We start from the raw sequence: 19,547 nt of genomic DNA, 5'->3' as shown, positions 1-19,547 counted from the left end.
GGGCGGACATTGACAGGTTTTGTGTGTGGCTGGAGGTGTATTTTGTGGTCCACTAAACGATGGGGAGGTAAACTAATACGTGGATAAAATACCTCTTGATGACGATGCAGCAGAGTACTGACATCAGGTGGTAGATCCTTAGGAAATTCCAAAGTATCCGACGCAGAGAGTTCCGAAGATAAAGTATAGAGTTCGAACATGCTGTGAATTCCATCCTGTTTGTGCAAGACTTGTAGCTGATTAAAAGATATGATCTGAGGAGCTATTGATGAGTCACCACGAAGACTTACCTTTTTGTCCTGCCATGTAAATTCCATTGTCAGGGCTGCATAATCATGTGAGACACGACCAAGTTTTTGAAGCCACTGGATACCCAGTACTATATCAGGTCCTTCAATAGGCAACACAAATAAGTCCACGAGAAATATAGTACCCTGTAAGGTCAAGGAGACTTGAGGGAAGAAATGTTGACAAACCAAAAAATCTCCATTACCAATATAAACCCGAAAAGGTTGAGTAGCCTGAACAGGTAATCTCAAACGTTCAACGACAGTAGGTTTAATAAATTTATGTGTACTACCACTGTCAATAAGAGTTTGAACATTTTGCGTATCACCAAACATTCGTAGGGAGCGAGGATTACCTTGACATGCTAACGCATTCAAGCTTGAAATGTCCCCTGTGATGGTCGTATCTACTGTTTCTGTCTCATCGGATAGGGAATCAGAACATAACTCGACATCATTATCATCTGTGCCCAAAAGCATGAGAAACTTGCTACGACAACGATGATTGGAACTCCATTTTTTATCACAATTGTAGCAAAGACCTTTTTCTCGTTTTTCCCGAAGCTCTGTTGGTGATAACCTGCGAATAGGCAAATCTGGTTTTGGTAAAAGGGGAGGAAGTGTTTGTGGTTGTTGTGGCTTGGTTGGTGTGGTAATAGTGGGTGTCGTAGCTTGGTTTGTAGGATTTGGTTTAGAATTGTAGGGAATGATGGATGTTACTGCATGACTTTTGGGAGACCATTTAGACCAGATTCGACTTTCTTGTTTAGATTCATCAACACGAGCCTCATAAGTGCGAGCTAATGCAAAAGTTTCCATCAATGATGTTGGTCTGGACAATAACAGTTCTCGATGAATATCAATATGCAATCCAGAAATAAAAAAAAGAAATTAGCAGATGCTCTGAAATACCAGTCACTTTATTCATCAAATCTTCAAATTCAGATTGGTAGTCAGCCACAGATGTTTTTTGAGTTAATTTAGAAAGATTTCCTTCGTGGTCATCATACATAAAAGCACCAAATCGGAGTTTTAAATTTTGCAAGAATTCCTTCCAAGATGTTAAGAGATTATTTACCTTCATCCATTGGTACCATGCGGAAGCACGACCCTCCAAGTGAAATGAGACAATTCGAAGTCGTAAGGAGTCTTCGGTACCATGAAAATCAAAAAATTCCTCGATGCGAAAGGCCCAACCATTGGGATCTGATCCATCAAATTTCGGAACCTCCATCTTCATAGAACGAAGGACTGAAGTGATATCAAGATCAGTATGTGGTACTTCAGTTGAGGAGGAATCTTGATTCGAGTTATTCTAATTTTTTTTCGAAGAATGAGAAGATGCCTGAACTTGGGAGCGCAATTCTTCCATGCGTGAGTCCACACTTGCCATATACTTCTGTAGGGTCTGGTGTACAGCCATTGTTTGACTATCAAATTGAGTTTGAAGAGCCTTTACAGCAGCTAAGATATTTGAATCAGCCATGTCTCTCAATGAAATCACCAATGATACACCTTAGGTAAGATAAGCACTCTTCGAGCGAGTGTTTGCTCCAGAATTACAGAAAAAGAAGAGCTTGAGAATTAGTAGAAGATTAGATATTTCTTAATTTATCTATATTTTTACATTACCTAATAGGTGTCCTATATATATCTGTACTGCAAAATAACTAACAAGAAAATAGAAAACAACTGCCACAGAGAACATGTACTGGTCGTGTGCCAGTGACTCAGACCACGTAGTCATTTAAATATATTGGAGTCTTTGTGTTACGTTTGGGCCTTGTTGCAGATTAGATTTCAGCTATTTTTTCAGACCCTCTCATAGGTGGCCCAACTTCTCATAGGTTCAATGAAACTCACTTTAAAAACAAAAAGGAAAAAAGGAATCTCAACTTTGGAGAACTGATTTCATTGAACACTTCTCACCTGCCACAATTCTAAACATGTCCGCTTGTCTTTGTCATCGTTATAACACACATTCCATGTCTACAGTTTTTGTGTTCTTTTAAACCTGTTTCCTATCCTGACTCTGCTCTTGCAGCACCAACGCAACTTCGTTCTTCGTTTCTACGTTTCTACAACCACTGCCATTGATTAGTAATACCCAATTATCTAAAACGAATCTAGATCTGATATCATTTGTTGGTGTTTAAGGTGTAAAAATATATGCTTTTTATATAGAGCTTATTGAAACAACTAAAAAGATGACTTTATTCTTATTTTGTTACAAAAGATTTCTATAAACCAAAACTGGAAATATATCGATCTCTAGTTCATCTAAAAACTTTAAATTAATTACAACACTACCCTAAAAATGTGCATTGCTGAAACTGCTACATGTCAAGTTCTAATCACTTCCATCTTCAACATCACGAAAAAAATGGATTAAAAAATTCTCTCTAAACTGCAAGCGCCCACAAGCCATAGCAACCCCCCCCCCCCCCCCACACACACACAAAACATGCATAAACTCAGAATTTGATTACAAGGGACATAACGCAACTCACGAAAGATCATACACATTTTGTACAAATTCAAAAATTACAGAACAACAACATTTGATCAATCATATAATTTACATTCATTTTTCATGGTGCTCAATTCATACTATTGGTTAATCCTTGCGAGAAAATCATGAAAAAGATAAGAAACAAAAACAGAAGGTATAAAAAAAGTTACAAAAGAATCTGCTATCAGGTATAGCAGGTGTAGAATACAGAGTACAGCATAATTTTATTGAGTCAACAAAAATTCATCAAAATTATCTAAATTTAAGGCTTATAGGTTATATGAGAGATGATTTAATTTACATATCAGGCGAAGATTTCAACTGTTGATTTTGCCCATCTATCAGACTTAACTGCCTCTTGACTCTGGCAATATGAGCTTGTACCTATTACACAAGCAAGACAATGTTAGCAGATTTATTTTCCGTTTTTTAAAAATTACAAACAGAAGCGCTGAGAAAGGGTGGAGGAAAGAAAAGGGATGTCTAATCAAAAAATATACTCGGAAATCTTGAGTGAAAAACTATAAAAGGTAAAAGAGCAGGGGTTAAAGTCTCCAGATAACTCTATTTTAAAACACAATCTGGGAATCCATACAAGACATAAAATAATAAAGAAACAGACACCAGAGGCGGTGGTGGAAGTAAGTCCATAGATTGTCTATCCAGTACATTGTGTTCTCCTTTCTCATGTACTTAACTTCTTCATTATCTACAGCCAAGTATATATTCATACCGTATAAATGGGAAAAATATGAAACAGGAAATGGTGAATTTTGTCTGTTTATGTTTACAATTAACATCAAACTACAGCATCAAACATTGCTTGGCAGTCACCTCCGCAACATTTATCACACCCAGATTAAGGATGATAACCAAGAGGTAAACTAGACCTAGACTTGTGGATCTTCGATATGCAAGTCATACCCAGGAGGGGGAAAGGTCAATTAGATCATTCACTCTTTAAAATGGTGAGATACAGAGATGCTTAGCTTATAAATTAGACTTATCCATGACCGACATTCTGAAGTTATGATTTTCTTTTGGTCGAGAAGAAAAAGTAATAATGGATGCAATTTTAGAAAATTTAACATGGAATAAGCCTTGCCACGTTATTCAAATATGTGACATGAGTGAGGGGAAATTGTTGCATGCCTATATTTTGGCCATTCATATGTTTGAGTGCTCTAAAATAACACGTCTGTAGTTTGACACTACATGATAGCATGGATCAATACAGTACACACTAGTGATGTGCAGTCTGAATAGCCTCCATCCTACCTACGTATTAACTGAATGATGTGATGTAACATAGGCTTGTTTCTATTAATAATTTTCTCCAAAACTGAAACTTTTATCATCACATGTACAGTTTCTCTTATTTATTTTTTATGGAAAGGGCTAGCTCCGCGACTGATCAAGCAAAGGTTCAGTCGTGATTAATAGGATCCCTATCCGACTCTTGATCGCATTTTGGTGAGCCCCTTCTTCTCATCCGAGTTGCGTTGACCCAGAAGTACAGTAAAGAGATGGAACTACTGGTCATTTGTCTGAAGTCCTCAGGGACTAGAGCAAATGGAACTGATTTTTGAAGCATAATAAGAATCTCTTTCCACTACCGGATTTGTCAAAAAACTTAACTATATTTAAAATGCATATAAACTCTCTATGGGGGAGACAGAATTATGGTATGTTTTTAAGTTATCCAGAATCTTCTCTTGTTACCCTTGAACTGATTAAAATGTTAGATAACCTAAACTTTGCATTTTCTCACAATAAAGTAAATCTTGTTGCTAAATAAAGTAATAAATTACTTTATGCAGTTAGCAGAAATTACTTTGGAATGCTTTGTATTTAATGCTGACAATTAAAATTTTAAAAAAAATCACAATATTAATTGTAGTTTTAAGTGGTAATCTCGTGTTTGGTGTCACAACGGATTTGACTGTATTCACATCCCCGTAATCTGATATTCACAAGTGATATTTTTTTCATCTTTCTCATACTAATTAATATTAAAATTCATCTTGGTGCTAATACTATCTTGAGAAACTATACCTGTTGATGCCATTGTTATTGTTATATTAAGAAAATATTCCTCGTATCATTATATGTGCCTAGGAGGTTATGGTGATTTGCTCATCCCCGTGCCACATAATTAAAAATAGCACTAAAAATAATAATTGAAAAGGATAATAGTATACACTAATTATAGAAAAATTGACCAAAATACACAGTTTTTTTTATAGTTGATAACCCAATTTACCTATTTTTTAATGGCTGACTTATTTACCCACGGGATACGCTCAATGCTAAGGCTTATCTCCTCCTTCACTTATAATGAAAGCACCGAGTCACAACATATAATCACAAAACTATCCTCTTCAAACTGCAAATTAATTACTGTGATTAATTTGATGACCATGATTACTGCTGTTGTTGTCGTTTGTTCTATCATCTTGAACTTACTCATCTATAGAAGTTGATGAATTTCTTAATACTTGTTCATCCTTATTCTTTGAGGATGTATTAATTTGGGTTTTGTTACTCTCTGGTTGTTTTGGAGTGTAATTATTGATCTGATTTAATATTTCTTTACATATTGGAGTCTTGAGTAACTATAAGTGTTAGAGATTAATATTTGTGAATGTAATTGCTTAATTAAGTGCTAATCAAGTAGAAGGTATTTTTTGCACAATATGTTTTTGATGATGACTGTGAGAGTGTTTTAGCATCTATGGCGTATCCCCTTCATACATTAGATTAGTCGGCGTATTCCCTTTATAACAAAATGAAATTAATGATAAACCACTAGATACAAGTCATTAAATAGCGATGAAAATGTAAAAAGGTGATGTATTCAAATTTTTAATCAAACACATTAATTAAGGACAATATCCTTTTATTTTCTTGTTGAGATATATGTGACACACAAGACTAGACTACATGAATGTACACATTAAGGCTCATACTACCATGCATATTTGCATCCCAACAATATTTCAGAAGAAAATAATCGGAAGTAAAACATAGCAGCAGTAACAAAACAAAAAACAGGAAAGAGAAAACATTTATATTTAATGCTGACCTCTTGACGCGCTGCAGCAAGCTTCAGCAGTTCATCTGCCTCGGAGAAGTTCGTGAACCAGTGTATTAGCGGATTATCTTTTGGGTCACTCCTCTTCCTTTTATCAACATCCTCTATCGGTACTTAAGAGAGATGAAAAGCAATCAAGTAAATCAACTATATTAGCTAACATAAAGTTCACATGACGAGAATTTAAAAAGGCGAGTATACCAGGAGGCGGCAAACTAAAATCAGCAGGAAGTCTAGGCATAATGACTGCCCGGTGATCCTGCACACGAGCGAGAAAACCCTCCGAAGGTTCGGTAAAGACTATTTCATCATATGATTCCACAACAACAGGTTTCTTAGTGGACATCGGACCGGATTCATCTTCCGGATATAATTTCAGATGGTGATAGCTGTAAAACATTTAAACGTCACTACAAAATATAATTATAAAGCGTGATGTCTATACACCTTTTATATTGCACCTAATGTCAAAAATTTGAAGAGACTTCCACACTTTGTTTAATTACATAAATGATCTTGCCTATGTTAAGCACTTTAGAGATGGATATCTTTTTGATAGAAACCTAGAAATCAGGGATTCTCCTGTCACCCAACAAAATCCCCGTATCCCCCGCACCTATCGGTTACTCGAATGCTCAAAATTCTCAATTATAAATCATCATTTTTACAATTTGCACTACAATCATAAGTGATTTTACTTAAAATTCTTGTGTTTTGGATGCTTATATTATCTATTTGATTCAATTTACATAGAATTATTAGTTTTGTACTTTTGTTAATGGATCTCATCATTCACAACTTCAAACATATATTTATTATATTAATATATGTCTCGTATTTCCCCGCACCCGAATCTCCATCTTATTTTATTTTCCCCGCACCATGCACCCGCATACCCGCACCCATATCCTTGCTTCCAAGATAGAAACTGATAATTGCAGGAAACATTCACAAATCATGAAGCATTTATCAAACACAGTGGTGAATAGATAAATGATAAAATGTCATCACGTGAAACTCCAAGATCTCTCGTTCATTCCCACCCTATCCTGCGACAATCAATGCTAATCGGTCTAAAATTATTTATATAGAAACCTAGTAACACAGTTTGATAAAGTACATTGAGTAGTAATTAAATATTATAAATGTAAAATATTAACCATATCCTGATATCCATATAAGAAGAAAGCAACTCACAGGTGCAACGGCTTATCACACACATCACTATGGAAATGCAGAGTAATAGCAATTTCAAATTCGCCCCATCCAGATTCTGACAGCTCAAAAGGAGGAGACTCCACCACCCGTGTGGGATTATTAAAACTCGAATGCAACTGAAAAACAGCACGCTTCACTACGACACTTAAATCCTCATTCGTAGCACCACGAACATAGACAGTCCATTTATGAGACTGGTATCTACAAAAGGCGAAAATCGCATACAATCAAAACAATGCCTTGCCATATCATGTAAAGATTAATCCAATCTCGAAAAAGATACAAACTTTAGCTTACTCACTCGCTTGCCTTCTTCCCAAGCCAAAATGCAACATTACCATACACAATTGGAACAGTAATTTCAACATCTTTAAGTTTCTTGATCACGCTCTAACACCCAAAAATTAAAATATAAAATTAGGCCAAAATTAAAACTGTGAATCACGGGTATGCTTATTTTAGTGTTATAAATAATGGGTAATTTTTAGAATTGAAAATTAAAATGAAAATCAATACCTTCTTGTCAGTGTCTTCAGATGATTTAACCATTTTAGAACGCTGCAATTTGGATGTGGGCCCACTAATTTCGGGTTGTTCTGATCCCTGCTTTTTCGATGATGAACTCTGAGGCATTATATAGACACAATTATTAATTATACATATAGTCAAACTTATATGAATTTAGCTAAAAAGTTAGGGTTGCAGAGTGTACAAATTCTCGATTTGTTAGACAGGGGGTGACGAATTGATCGTGTGCGGTAAGGCCCACGTACTTTGCATACAACTCTTTTTTTTTTTGGCTAAAAGACCGTTTTGCCATTAAAAAAACATTTATTAAGGATGGTGCTAAATGCACTAAAAAATTACTCCGTGCAATAATCTGAAATTATATCTTAACCCATAAATGTATTAAATACCGCTGCCTTGTTTTTTTTGAAGTTTAATGTACTTGCATTACTTTAATAGAATAAAAAACAATGGCATCATGAACAAACTCAGGAGCACTATTTACCCACTCCTGCACATCTGACGTGGAATGAGCGGCTCTTCCTAACATATGAGTTACCTCATTCGCAGATCTACTAACATACTTAACTAGCACATTATCAAAGTACTTACAATACTCGACACAATTCTCTACAATGGTATGAAAATAAGACATTCCTTTCGCTCCCTTGCACGCATCTGCCAATAATTTTGCATCTGTTTCAAAAATGCAGTTTCTAAATCCCAATTCTTTAGTCCATGACAGTGCTTCTTTCAAGCTCAATGCCTCAGCTTCTCTGGGAGCCGTTAGTCCATCCATCTCCTTGCATCTAGCCCGCATAAACTGTCCAACATTATTCCGGATTACACTCCCAAGTCCAATGCAACTCCTATCTGAGAAAATTGTTGCATCTATATTCACTATTATCCAGCCAGATGGTGGTGGACTCCAGTGTCTGATACTAGCATTCAGTACCGACTTGTACGTGCTGCTCTCCTTTTGTGCCTCTCGCCAGTCTTTTAACAAATTTAGTGCAACTGCTTTGACACCAAACACAGACATGTTGACTCTGTCCCAAACTCACTTATCCTGACGATTCCAGATGCTCCAGCAGAATAGAGTTATCATCACAGCCTGTTCCTTTGTGCATGTGTCAAACACCTTCCGTAAGACATCAAACACAGTATCATTCGGTATTAGCTGAATAAGATCATTAAGCTCAGCTGCTATCCAAACCGATCTTGCAAAGACACAATCGAATAAAATATGTATCACATCTTCCTTACCACTCAGACAGCATGAACACTTGACATCAATATTCACCTTTTTAGCTGCTAAATTCACAACCATTGGCAGGCATGCCCGACATGTACGCCACCCGAAATTAATAATCTTCCCTGGAAATTTGATTTGCCATAACTTTCTCCAAAACCCAGCATATGGGGTGTTATGTTCTCTTTGGAGTCTACGGTAGCAGCTCTTAACAGTAAATGTCCTCTTTTCTTCGAGCAACCAGAACCATGAATCTGGCTTATCTATCAGTGGTAAAGGAATTCTCTTAATTAATTCCATGTCCCTTTCATTACAGATATCCATTAACACCTCCTCATCCCATGCTCTCTCACCATCCACCATTAGACTATTCACCTTAATGTGTTCCAGCTCTTGTGGCATGTATGTGGTTAACAAGTCATTCTCCTTGCAAGGTAACCATGGGATCTTCCATACATCTGTACTGTCGCAATTCCGTATTCTTCTTCGACACCCCTATCTAATCACATCTAGCACGGCCAAAATACTTCTCCACATGTAGCTTGGGTTGGGACCTAAGTTTGCATTTAGGTAGTCACTTTTTAGAAAATAACGAGCTTTCATCAGGCTAATAACAAGAGGGTTATCACCATTAAGAAGCCTCCACCCCTGTTTAGCAAGCATAGCAATATTAAACTTACTTAATTCCCTAAACCCCAAACCTCCAGCCTCTTTTGTTACGCACATTTTCTCCCATGCCATCCACCTTATTCCCTTATGATGCATCTCATTTCCCCACCAATACCCGTTTAGCTCTCTCTGAATACCACTACATATCTCCTGCGGCAGTAAGAACAGATTCATCTAGAAGTTTGGGATGGACTGTGTTGCTGTTTTGAGTAAAGTAACTTTTCCAGCTTTCGAAATTGCTTTATTTTTCCACCCCTGCAGCTTTTGTTTAATTCGATCCCGCAAGAAACTAAACACCTCCGTCTTTTTTCTTCCCACTGTCATAGGGAATCCTAAGTATTTTCCTAGCACTTTTACTTCTCCGACCTCAAGAATTCCACACACCAAGCCCCTATTCACCCATGTTGTATTTGGGCTGAAAGTAATACTTGACTTATTAAAACTGATAGCCTGACCTGAGACCTCTTCATATCGACGAAGAATGTTTTTCATAATCATGGCTTCTGAAATTGTAGCTTTAAAAAAGAAGTAACAGTCGTTTACGAACAAGAGGTGTGATATAGCTGGAGCTCCCCTAGCAATAGTACACCCATGAATCAACCATGCTTCCTCATTTCTCCAAATTATCGAACTCAGTCCCTCAGCACATGGGATATAGATGTACGGAGGTATAGGATCTCCTTGTCTAATCCCTCTTTGGGGCTGTACCTCCCCAAAATCTGTTCCATTCTGTAAAAAACTATATGTGACGGTTTTTACACACCTCATCACCCTACTAATCCATAGGTGGTGGAACCCAAATTTACATAACATATTTTCGATGAAGCTCCATTTAAGTCGATCATATGATTTTGACACATCGATCTTAAGTCCAGCAACTCCATTTACACCTTGTGTCCTTCGTTTGATATAATGATTAATCTCGAAGGCAATCAAAGCATTGTCTGTCAGTAATCTACCCTCGACAGAAGCACTCTGCTTATCCGAAATGAGAGTTGGTAAGCAAGGCTTCAACCTATTTGCCATAAGCTTCGATAAGATTCGGAATAAAAAATTACATAGGGAAATTGGCCGCAGATCTGTCATTTGAGTAGGCTACTTGACCTTCGGAATAAGGCAAACTAAAGTGCGATTTATACCACTCGGTAGCTCCCCTGTGGCAAAAAAGTCTTGACAAAACTTAGTAACATCCCCACCTACTATACTCCAATAAGCTTGAAAAAAAGCCGGGTTTAACCCATCATGCCCCAGTGACTTTTCCGGGTGCATCGAGAAGACAGCAGTCTGAACTTCCTCCATGGATATTGGTGCAAATAGTTGATTGTTTTGTTCCTCTGTGACTGTCTGCACTTTTTCACGATCAGATAGCTTACCTGTAACTATCGATGACTTGAACAAATTCGAGAAGTATTCCACAATAATATCTTGCATATCTCCTAAATCTTTCTTCCACTCTCCATTTTTATCTCGCAGTCCCGACAATTGGTTGTTCTTCCTTCTTTCTTAAGCAAATCGGTGAAAGGAACAGGTGTTTTGATCCCCCTCCCTTAACCAGAACTGCTTAGCCCTTTGTTGCCAATAAATCTCTCTTTTTTCTAGTAATTTAAGATACTCCCATCTTGTGTCACTGTACTTTTGCACACTGTAGACATCCCTTCTCGACCTGAATCTTCACAGTTGCCCTTTGCAGTTTTTAATCTCATTATTTAGCTCTTTCACCTTTCCCCATCCCCATCCCTCTAACTTCAAGCAACAATACTGCACTTTCTCTATAATATTTTCTTCCTCAGTACTACTCCAACTATCTTTAATTAAATTGAAATAATCTGCTTCCTGAATCCACATATTTTTGAATCTAAATCATTTTCCTTTAGGGACATACATCTTTCTATTTAACTGAAGAAAGAGCGGTAAATGATCAGAGGTTGAGACATCGAGTACCTGGACCTCAGCTAGCAGAAAAAGCTCCTTCCACCCCTGAATTTCTAGTCCCCTATCGAGCCTATCCTGTTTTCACTCATCCGTCCCTCGTGATTTTTCCCATGTGAACTCACTGCCAACAAACCCCAAATCCACCGATTCGCACTCATCTACTACATCACTGAAACCTTCCAATAAATATATTGGGTGCGCTCTTCCTCCCTGCTTCTCATATGCAAACATAATATCATTAAAATCACCAAGAATATACCATGGGAGCTGTGACCTCGAGGCCAAATCCCGTAATAAATTCCATTACTCTCGTCGCCGTGTTCTTTCTGGACACCCATAAAAACCTGTGTAACGCCATCTCCCAATTTGTTCACATGTTACTTCAAAATCAATTAAATGATTACAACTCCCTTTAATTTCTACCCCCTGTATTTCTCCACAAAAGAGCTAGCCCACCCCCATGTCCTTGTACCTCCACTACCCAGTAGTCTACAAACTGAATTAATTTACAAAGAGCTTCTATTTTATCTTTTTTTTTACTAATATTTAAAACAAGAAAATTAAATTGGGCCTAGTTTGACTTATGATTTCTTTTAGAAATCTGACTGCTCGTGGGTTGGCCATCCCACGACAGTTCCACACTAGGCAACTCATGATTCTTGGCGGGCCTGACTTACAGAGCCCGCCACATTCAAGTTTTCTGGATCGGTAGTTTCATTTTGTTGGTCCTGTGTATTACTCACATTCTGTCTCGGCCCATCCAGCTGCATAATCACAGGCCCATTATCAGTCACATCTTCTTCTGTTTCCACATGTCGCCTCTTTGTTTCTATAAAATGTTTTCATTTTCATTTATTATTCCCTCCAAATCTTTTTTGTTTAAATTTGGATTTTCTATATTCCCATTCCCCTGATTACGCGCCGTTACCATGATAGCTCCATTATCCCCGTTTATCTCGCGCATAATCCCAGCGACTTCCTTGAATCTCGCCTTCACATTCTCGTCACCACTCCCAGTTTCCGGTGAGCTTGTTTGGCCACGGTTTCCAGTCCAGCTTCTCCCCCCATCAGCATTTCTTAACCATCTCGCTCCGGTGTTGCTTTTAGAATTATGATTCGGTGCTCTCAGCCAGACCCTATATGCACGCTCAATATCTTTACCTGGGTTTGTATATACCACATTACAATCCCTCTCCGAGTGTCCCAAGATATCGCAAATAAAACAGAATATATTTAATCGCTCATACTTAAAATTAATCCAACTCCAGCTTCCTCCTTCCCTTTTAATCTTCATTCTTCTCTTTAGAGGCTTTACTATATTCATCTTGACTCTAATCCGGACAAAAGACTTCCATAAACCATCAAAGTTTGTAGGATCAGTTTTAATAAAACTTCCGATGTAATTTCCGACACTTTTCAATATATTTTCAGATACAAAGCCCGTTGGGATGTCGTATACATGTACCCATATCTCCACCTCATTCAGTGACACCGTTTATGGATCTTCAATCCCCAGCAGCCTATTATATATCAGCATATTTTATTCGAAGGACCATGACCCTCCTTCCAATACATCTGAAAATCCATGATGTGGTGGAACATAAATGAGTATCGATAGCCTCCTAGGTTATGGATCTCCACACCCTCCTTTGGTCGCCATAAGGACGCAAATACATTTTGTATTGCGTTGAAATTGATGTTTTTCTCTGTTAAAATTCTTCCAATCAACACAAATGATTCTTTGTTATTCGTGATCTCCACAGCACCAATTACTCCTCCTCCCTCTTCTTCGTCTTCGATTGTTAACCTGGCATATATGTCATCAAGAGACTGATTTATATAATCCAGAATGTTGGCTGTTGAATTTTCTATATTATATTTGATGTATCCTTGTCACACGAACAAGACAAATACTCTCAATAATGGAGAGGCAAAAAATTTATGTACTTAATATTTAATTATCCATTAATTAATTTTCATTCATTTTATAATATCGCTGCCTTGCTAAATGTACCAGATTGACTTTAGTAGGGCTTAATCAATTTTTATTTATTTTAAGGTCGCCCTATCTTTCTCCGTTCATTAAGATTGTGTATATTATTGGTTGTACATGTGTAAAAATAATTTTTTTATACATTACTATTATAGTCGTATTACTTTTTCTAGATGTGTTCAGTAAATTATTTTATCTAAATAAATATATAAATACAAAAATATGATGTAATTATAAATATATATTAAAATTTCTATCTTAAATTTGTAATAGTAATATTTTAAAATTACTCCATATGTCATATAATAGTAATTTTTTTCATGATACATGTTCAATTTTAAATTTCAATACAAATGAATAGATGAATAAAAATCTAAATTAAGGTATTTATGATAGATATAAGTGAAAATGTAAAACTAGGTATTGTGGGACAGATAAAGTATTAGTAATATAATTAAGAAAAGTAGCAATTTGAGAATAATAATATATTAACTTTTTTAAGTTATCATCTCGTTCTATAATTTTTTTTATTTTATACTCTTATCTTTGCTATTAATTAATTGTGCACTTTTTATACGTATTTTAATTTAAGGTACATGAAATACATATTTTTATAAATTAACTTTATTTTCTATAAATAATAATTCAAATAATTAAAACTAAATTTATCAATTTTTTTCAAAAATATTTAACAGAAGTTATGCTTGATATTTCTTAAAGTACAAATATAAAGGGTAGCGGCTGCGGGTTACCTACGATAAAAAAATGAAAAGTTATATAAAATAAGAAAATAATTTTATATATACAAAAGTTGTCAATAAAAAGTATACAAAAAATATCATTGTGATCAAAAGAATTACAAAATTCAAAAAATATAAAAAAATAAACTCTAGACAAATACAAAATATAAATACTTAAATTTAATTTTTAACGTTTGAATCCAGCTATACATCACCAACAACATTAAATGCGAACTCCTCAATGTGTTTCTTTTTCCTAGGTAAATTAAGTCAAGGATATAAGTGTAATTTCAGATTATTGCGCGGAGCAATTATTTACAGCATTTAGCAATCATGTTTATTAATTATTACACTTCAGAAATTTTTGCATAAAGCACTTTCTAATTTACTGATTGAGCAAATATTTTAGGGTGATGGACAAAAATACCATTTTCTTAAAATGATATGATAAAAATATTATTTTTTTAAACTGTTGACCAAAAATATCAGTTTAATATATATTTAAAAAATGGATAACTTAATACCCAGGGATATCATATAAAAATATATAAAAAACTGGTAAAGGAAATACGCATTACCGAAATGCGTATCACAACTTTTGAAATCATGATACACATTAAATGCGTATCATTATTTTAAATTTTTTTAATTTATTTTTAAAAAATTAACATTAGTTACTCATTTTCTAAATGCGTATTACTAATACCCATACTGTAAATGCATATTACAGTGGTAGTTTTGGCCAAAATTTTAAAAAGTATTATTCTTGTCATAACATCTAAAAAGTGATATTTTTGTCTTTTTTTCAATATTTTATTAATAACTTTCTAAATTATGAAGAAATTTCAAATCTCGATGATATGAAAATAGAATAAATTCTTTCTCAATTACATAGTGCTCCATCTTTGTCTTGGATGTCAAAATATTACATAAAATTAGTATAATTTAATATTGCAATTATAATATTATCGTGAAATAAGTTGATTTTAATAGGAAAAAAGTTAGTTTTTTAAATTAAATGTCTAGATTGATGTTATTTCATTGCCAATGTAATTATTAATTAATTAAAGTTGACATGGAGTCTTTAGTTTTTAATATATTGAACAAAGTACTGATTTTATAAGACGTCATATAATTGTCAATGTCATAATTCATTAATTAAAATTGGCATAATTCACCTAATTTTTGACACACTGAAAAAATCCAAGATTCAATTAGTCATTCATACTTTCAAAACATGAAAGACTTTTGTTATTTTATTCTGTTGAGTAAGATTAAAACTGTATATTTTATTTATTTATTTTATCGTAGAGAACTCGCAGTCGCCACCCTTCAAGTACACACTGGTTGTTTTAGGTAGGGTTTACCTAAAATTGTATATTTAATCCCGACAGTACTGATTTGGATAATTCAAAATAGTACAAGGACTTGTAAATAATTCTATGTTCAACTAGAATCAGTCTAGAATGAGCATTGGGCATATACATGATGATCTGGGTAGCTGCAGTGAAGAAGTCGTAAAAGAAGTTCATTAAAAGTTCATTAATATGTTCAGACTATGAAGGAATAATGTTGTAGGCATTTGAAGTAGTTTCCAGGATCAGTGTGAAGACCTAAAGAATTCTACATGAAATTAATTGATTATGTATTATAGAAGACTTAACAAGATTTGTAAAGATTATAGTACGAAGGCCTAAGAATAGAACTAGTCGTCTGTGAAACAGACCAAAACACTAGGCATTAGTGATCCGTGAAGGAAAACTGAGTAGTATTATTCAAAAAATTATTAAGTAAGACTTCGTATCTGTATTGAATGGTTATTCTATTTGTATGAAGACTCGGAGAGAAGGCGTGAAGATGAAAAATGTAAAAGGTTAAAATGCTCTACATAAACTAAGTAAAATTTGGCTACTACCTTGTTGTAGGAGCCACCAAGACTACTTGCTTGCCTAGTAACAACCACTACCTTATTATGTGATTTAAAAACTAAGTACTAGAAGTGGTCTTGTACTAGTAGGAGCAACACATAAGGAAAAATCTCAAAAACTAAGACAGAAGTGTATCTTATTTAATCTAGGAGCCACTCATCTCTTTGGTTCCCTAGGATCCTGCTACAAATTCTACGTCAACCTCCTCTTGTACACTCTAAGAGCCACCTACTACAGATTCCAAGGCAATAACCTCCTCTTGTACACTCTAGGAGCCACCTGTTACAAATTCTAATGCAACCCCCTATTGTACACTCTAGAATCCACCTGCTACAAATTCTAAGGCAATGACCTCCTTGAACACTTTAGAAGCCACCACTAACTACTATAAATTTACTCTTATAACCACCACCCTTGTACAAATAGAGAGCACATCTTTTGAAACTCCCTCATCTATTCAGGGGAGCTGCCAGCATTCTATTCTGAAATCTCAAATCTTATATATAAAATTTCGTCTTCATACAATAAGACACTTGAATCTAATTCTCATGTGTTGCTAAAATTAAGTGATATGGTTCAAGAAACTATGATCACCACCCAGGAACCACATTTAGTTTGTAAGAGGATACACTCTGGGGTGGACCTTGATGACACCAACACAAATACAAACACAAACACATGAGTTTCATCAGTTTTTATTGAAGACCCTGTGGTAGTCTCTTAAGCACCTTCATGTGATAAACAATCTTCATATATTGATAGGTTTGAGGGTAGTATTCCTAAATGGGAGATATCTAAATCCTCTCCAATTCAATTGGAGGTTCCTCATGAAGGAACAACTCCCCTCAAAACCCTAGCTGACATTGCATTAACAATTGAAGCTAGGAGTCCAATTGCCAATGAACCTGTTATAGGGAGACAAGTCAGGCACATTCAAGTGCTAACTCTTTACAAGAAGAACAATGGTTTGAGGCCATGGTACATGACAGTAACCTGGTCAAATCCGTGAGTCAAACTGTGGCATCTGTCATAGGTAATATTACTGAACCTCAACCATCTACCTCAACTCAAACAAACATGCCTTCTACATCAAACCCTTCTAAAAAACCCTCACACTAAATCTCCCAGTGGCTACATGATGCTCATGCTCCACTAATCACCATGAATGACCTTCTGATAGATCAACTGTCTGGACTTGCCAACATCACACAACAGCTTCTTATAACAGACATGTCTAATCAGGACTTTCAAGCAATATTGTTGTCTTAAAAAATAGATGTTGAAGACCAGCAGCAAAAAAAAATCAATGAAGCTGGACAAGATGGCAATGTGGATGCTTGGTTAGAAAAGGACTTTAGCCTGAGCATGGATGGGGTCCTGGAAAGATTTAGAGAAGAATATATCACAATATTGGGAAGCAATGCCAAGGCACTCAGTCCACAGGAAGTCTATGATATTGTGACAGAAGTCTACAAAGCTCAACTGAAAGCTTTTCTTCTCAGAGTAAATGACTCTGAACAGCCATCAAGACAAGATATGAAAGTTGGTGAAAGACAAGTTTGATGACCTTGTGCCAACCCAAGTAGAGATCAAGAATAAATTCCAAATAGTTACTGATCAAATGACAAGGTTTGATATGACTAGCATGGAGCAAAGCATCAAGAATCTCAAACAGTCCTTTGTGGCTCTCCATGAAGTTGCCCAAAATCATATCACCAGTAACAATGACACAAGGTTTAAACTGGATCAACTTCATCAAACTAGATATGAACCATCTACTCTTTTGATGAAAGACATCAAGGAATCAGTTCAATGTACATTTGGTACTTCTACCTCTTCAGGATCTCACCAACCAATGTCAACATCAACAAACTTGCAAATTCAAGCTCTTCAATCTCAAGTCTCCACTTTACAGTCTTCCAATGATTCATTAACAACTCAAGTCTCTCAACTCACAGCTCTGGTACAAAGTCAATAGGATGACATCCAGACTCTGGTGGACTCCCATAAGTGTAATAACCCCAAAATTTTTGAACTTTTTGTAACCCTTATGAATAGTGTTTTTGCTGATATTACTGAATAAGAAAACTTTTCATGCCACACTATGTAGGGGTTCTTTTATTGTTATTCTGAGATCTTATTAGTACTCTATATGATATATAAGTGTATGTAAAGATCGTCAGAATCCAAATTCAAACACTTTGATTTTTCCCGAAAATCCACCAGATACCGAAAGAATTGAGTATAAGGTAACAGGATAAAAAGGATTTAAATTCAAGGATTATAAGAGAGGATCATAAAAGGAATATAATGTATTGAGAAAGGTTAAGGAAACCCAAGTAATAAGATCCCGGGTATGATCCCTCAAACGATAAACGAAAACGAAAGTTAAGCGAACTGTATAACAGATCAGCGGTCATTAGCCAAGTAATTAGAAGCTAATCAAAGAGATTAGTGAGGATGATGTCATCAAACCAATAAGAAGAGGACAAGCATGGGAAGATGACATAGGATTGATGACCTAAGCATGACCAAAGAGAAGTGTGTTGTTGGTTGATTAAGAACCACACAAAAATCACCATGGTTAAAAGGTAAATAATTAAAACAAAAGCCAAAAACAACCAACCAACAAATCATTTCACCAAAACACAAGTTGACTTCACTTTTCTTCAAGAAAAGCTCTCGGCCTCTTTTCCATTTCAAGAAGAAAAAAACCAAAATCCAAGTTCCAAGCTTCATTAATTAGTGAGGTAATTATCTAAGACTCCTTATGCATAGATATAGCTATCCTATAAGTTTAAGCTTCAAATTCCTTCACAATCTCTTCCTAAAATTCATGGAAGAAGAGGGTGAATAGTGTTTTTCAAGAACTTAAAATTTTGTTCTTGAGTTTTTATTTAGATTAAGCTTTGGTAAGGACTTTCAAGGGTGATTCCAAACTCCTTAGTTACTTTTACTCACCAATGAAGGTATAATCTCTTAACCTAGTATTGTTATTGATTATTAAGAGCTTATTATGAGTAGTATAGTTCATGAGAAGCATGGTGTTTGAATATGTAGAGATTAGCTGGTTTTGTTATGTTTTTGGAGTTATAAATCTTGGTTATTAGTTAATGAACTTAAGAATAGTTTTAGTTCATGTTTGAGATTAATATAAATTGGAAAACTTGAGGTGTTGGGGCTGTTGTAGTGATGTATGGATTAAGTTTGGTTTTATGGTTGAATTGTGGTTGATTTGTGGTAGAATAAAAATTGGTAATCGCGTAAATATAGTCGTCGTAATGTCCGATTCACTTTAGACTGTTTTGTTCTTAATATCAGGACCCGAGAACTCACTGTTAGGTTTTGACCACTGCCATGATTAGATAGTTCATGTTACGAGCTTCGTTTTGATATGTGGTTCGTTTGAATCCGA

The 19,547-nt window shown here is 35.4% G+C and overlaps 2 protein-coding genes across 3 annotated transcripts; both read right to left on the bottom strand.

Annotated features, from left to right (window-relative positions):
• Positions 1–2,997: 2,997 nt before the first annotated feature.
• On the bottom strand, positions 2,998–7,858 carry LOC141688937 (transcription initiation factor TFIID subunit 14b-like). Of its 2 annotated transcripts, XM_074493086.1 has the most exons (7): positions 7,824–7,851; positions 7,628–7,735; positions 7,413–7,501; positions 7,091–7,312; positions 6,095–6,282; positions 5,885–6,006; positions 2,998–3,183 (listed from the first exon to the last, which is right to left on the bottom strand). In XM_074493086.1, the coding sequence occupies exons 2-7, from the start codon at positions 7,658–7,660 to the stop codon at positions 3,097–3,099; spliced, it is 741 nt and encodes a 246-aa protein (XP_074349187.1). In that variant the 5' UTR covers positions 7,661–7,735; positions 7,824–7,851; the 3' UTR covers positions 2,998–3,096. The 2 variants fall into 2 exon arrangements, with proteins under 2 accessions (XP_074349187.1, XP_074349186.1); XM_074493085.1 differs by having other exon boundaries at positions 7,628–7,858.
• Positions 7,859–8,051: 193 nt separating this feature from the next.
• On the bottom strand, positions 8,052–8,660 carry LOC141691556 (uncharacterized). Its single transcript, XM_074496286.1, has one exon. The coding sequence runs from the start codon at positions 8,658–8,660 to the stop codon at positions 8,052–8,054; it is 609 nt and encodes a 202-aa protein (XP_074352387.1).
• Positions 8,661–19,547: the final 10,887 nt, after the last annotated feature.

Source organism: Apium graveolens, chromosome 10 (genome assembly GCF_009905375.1).
Source record: "Apium graveolens cultivar Ventura chromosome 10, ASM990537v1, whole genome shotgun sequence".
In the NCBI taxonomy this organism is placed as follows: domain Eukaryota; kingdom Viridiplantae; phylum Streptophyta; class Magnoliopsida; order Apiales; family Apiaceae; genus Apium; species Apium graveolens.
The sequence above is the reverse complement of the archived record's forward strand: the minus strand, read 5'-3'. Positions and strand labels throughout refer to the sequence as shown.

Bases quoted from the DNA above. Each gene is read 5' to 3' on its own strand.
- LOC141691556 (XM_074496286.1), bottom strand. From the start codon at position 8,660: ATGTCTGTGTTTGGTGTCAAAGCAGTTGCACTAAATTTGTTAAAAGAC.
- LOC141688937 (XM_074493085.1), bottom strand. From the start codon at position 7,744: ATGCCTCAGAGTTCATCATCGAAAAAGCAGGGATCAGAACAACCCGAA. The intron at 7,313-7,412 runs GTGAGTAAGCTA...CGCCTTTTGTAG, and splicing joins CTTGGGAAGAAGGCAAGCGA to ATACCAGTCTCATAAATGGA. The intron at 3,184-5,884 runs GTCAGCATTAAA...CTTGTGTAATAG, and splicing joins TTGCTGCAGCGCGTCAAGAG to GTACAAGCTCATATTGCCAG.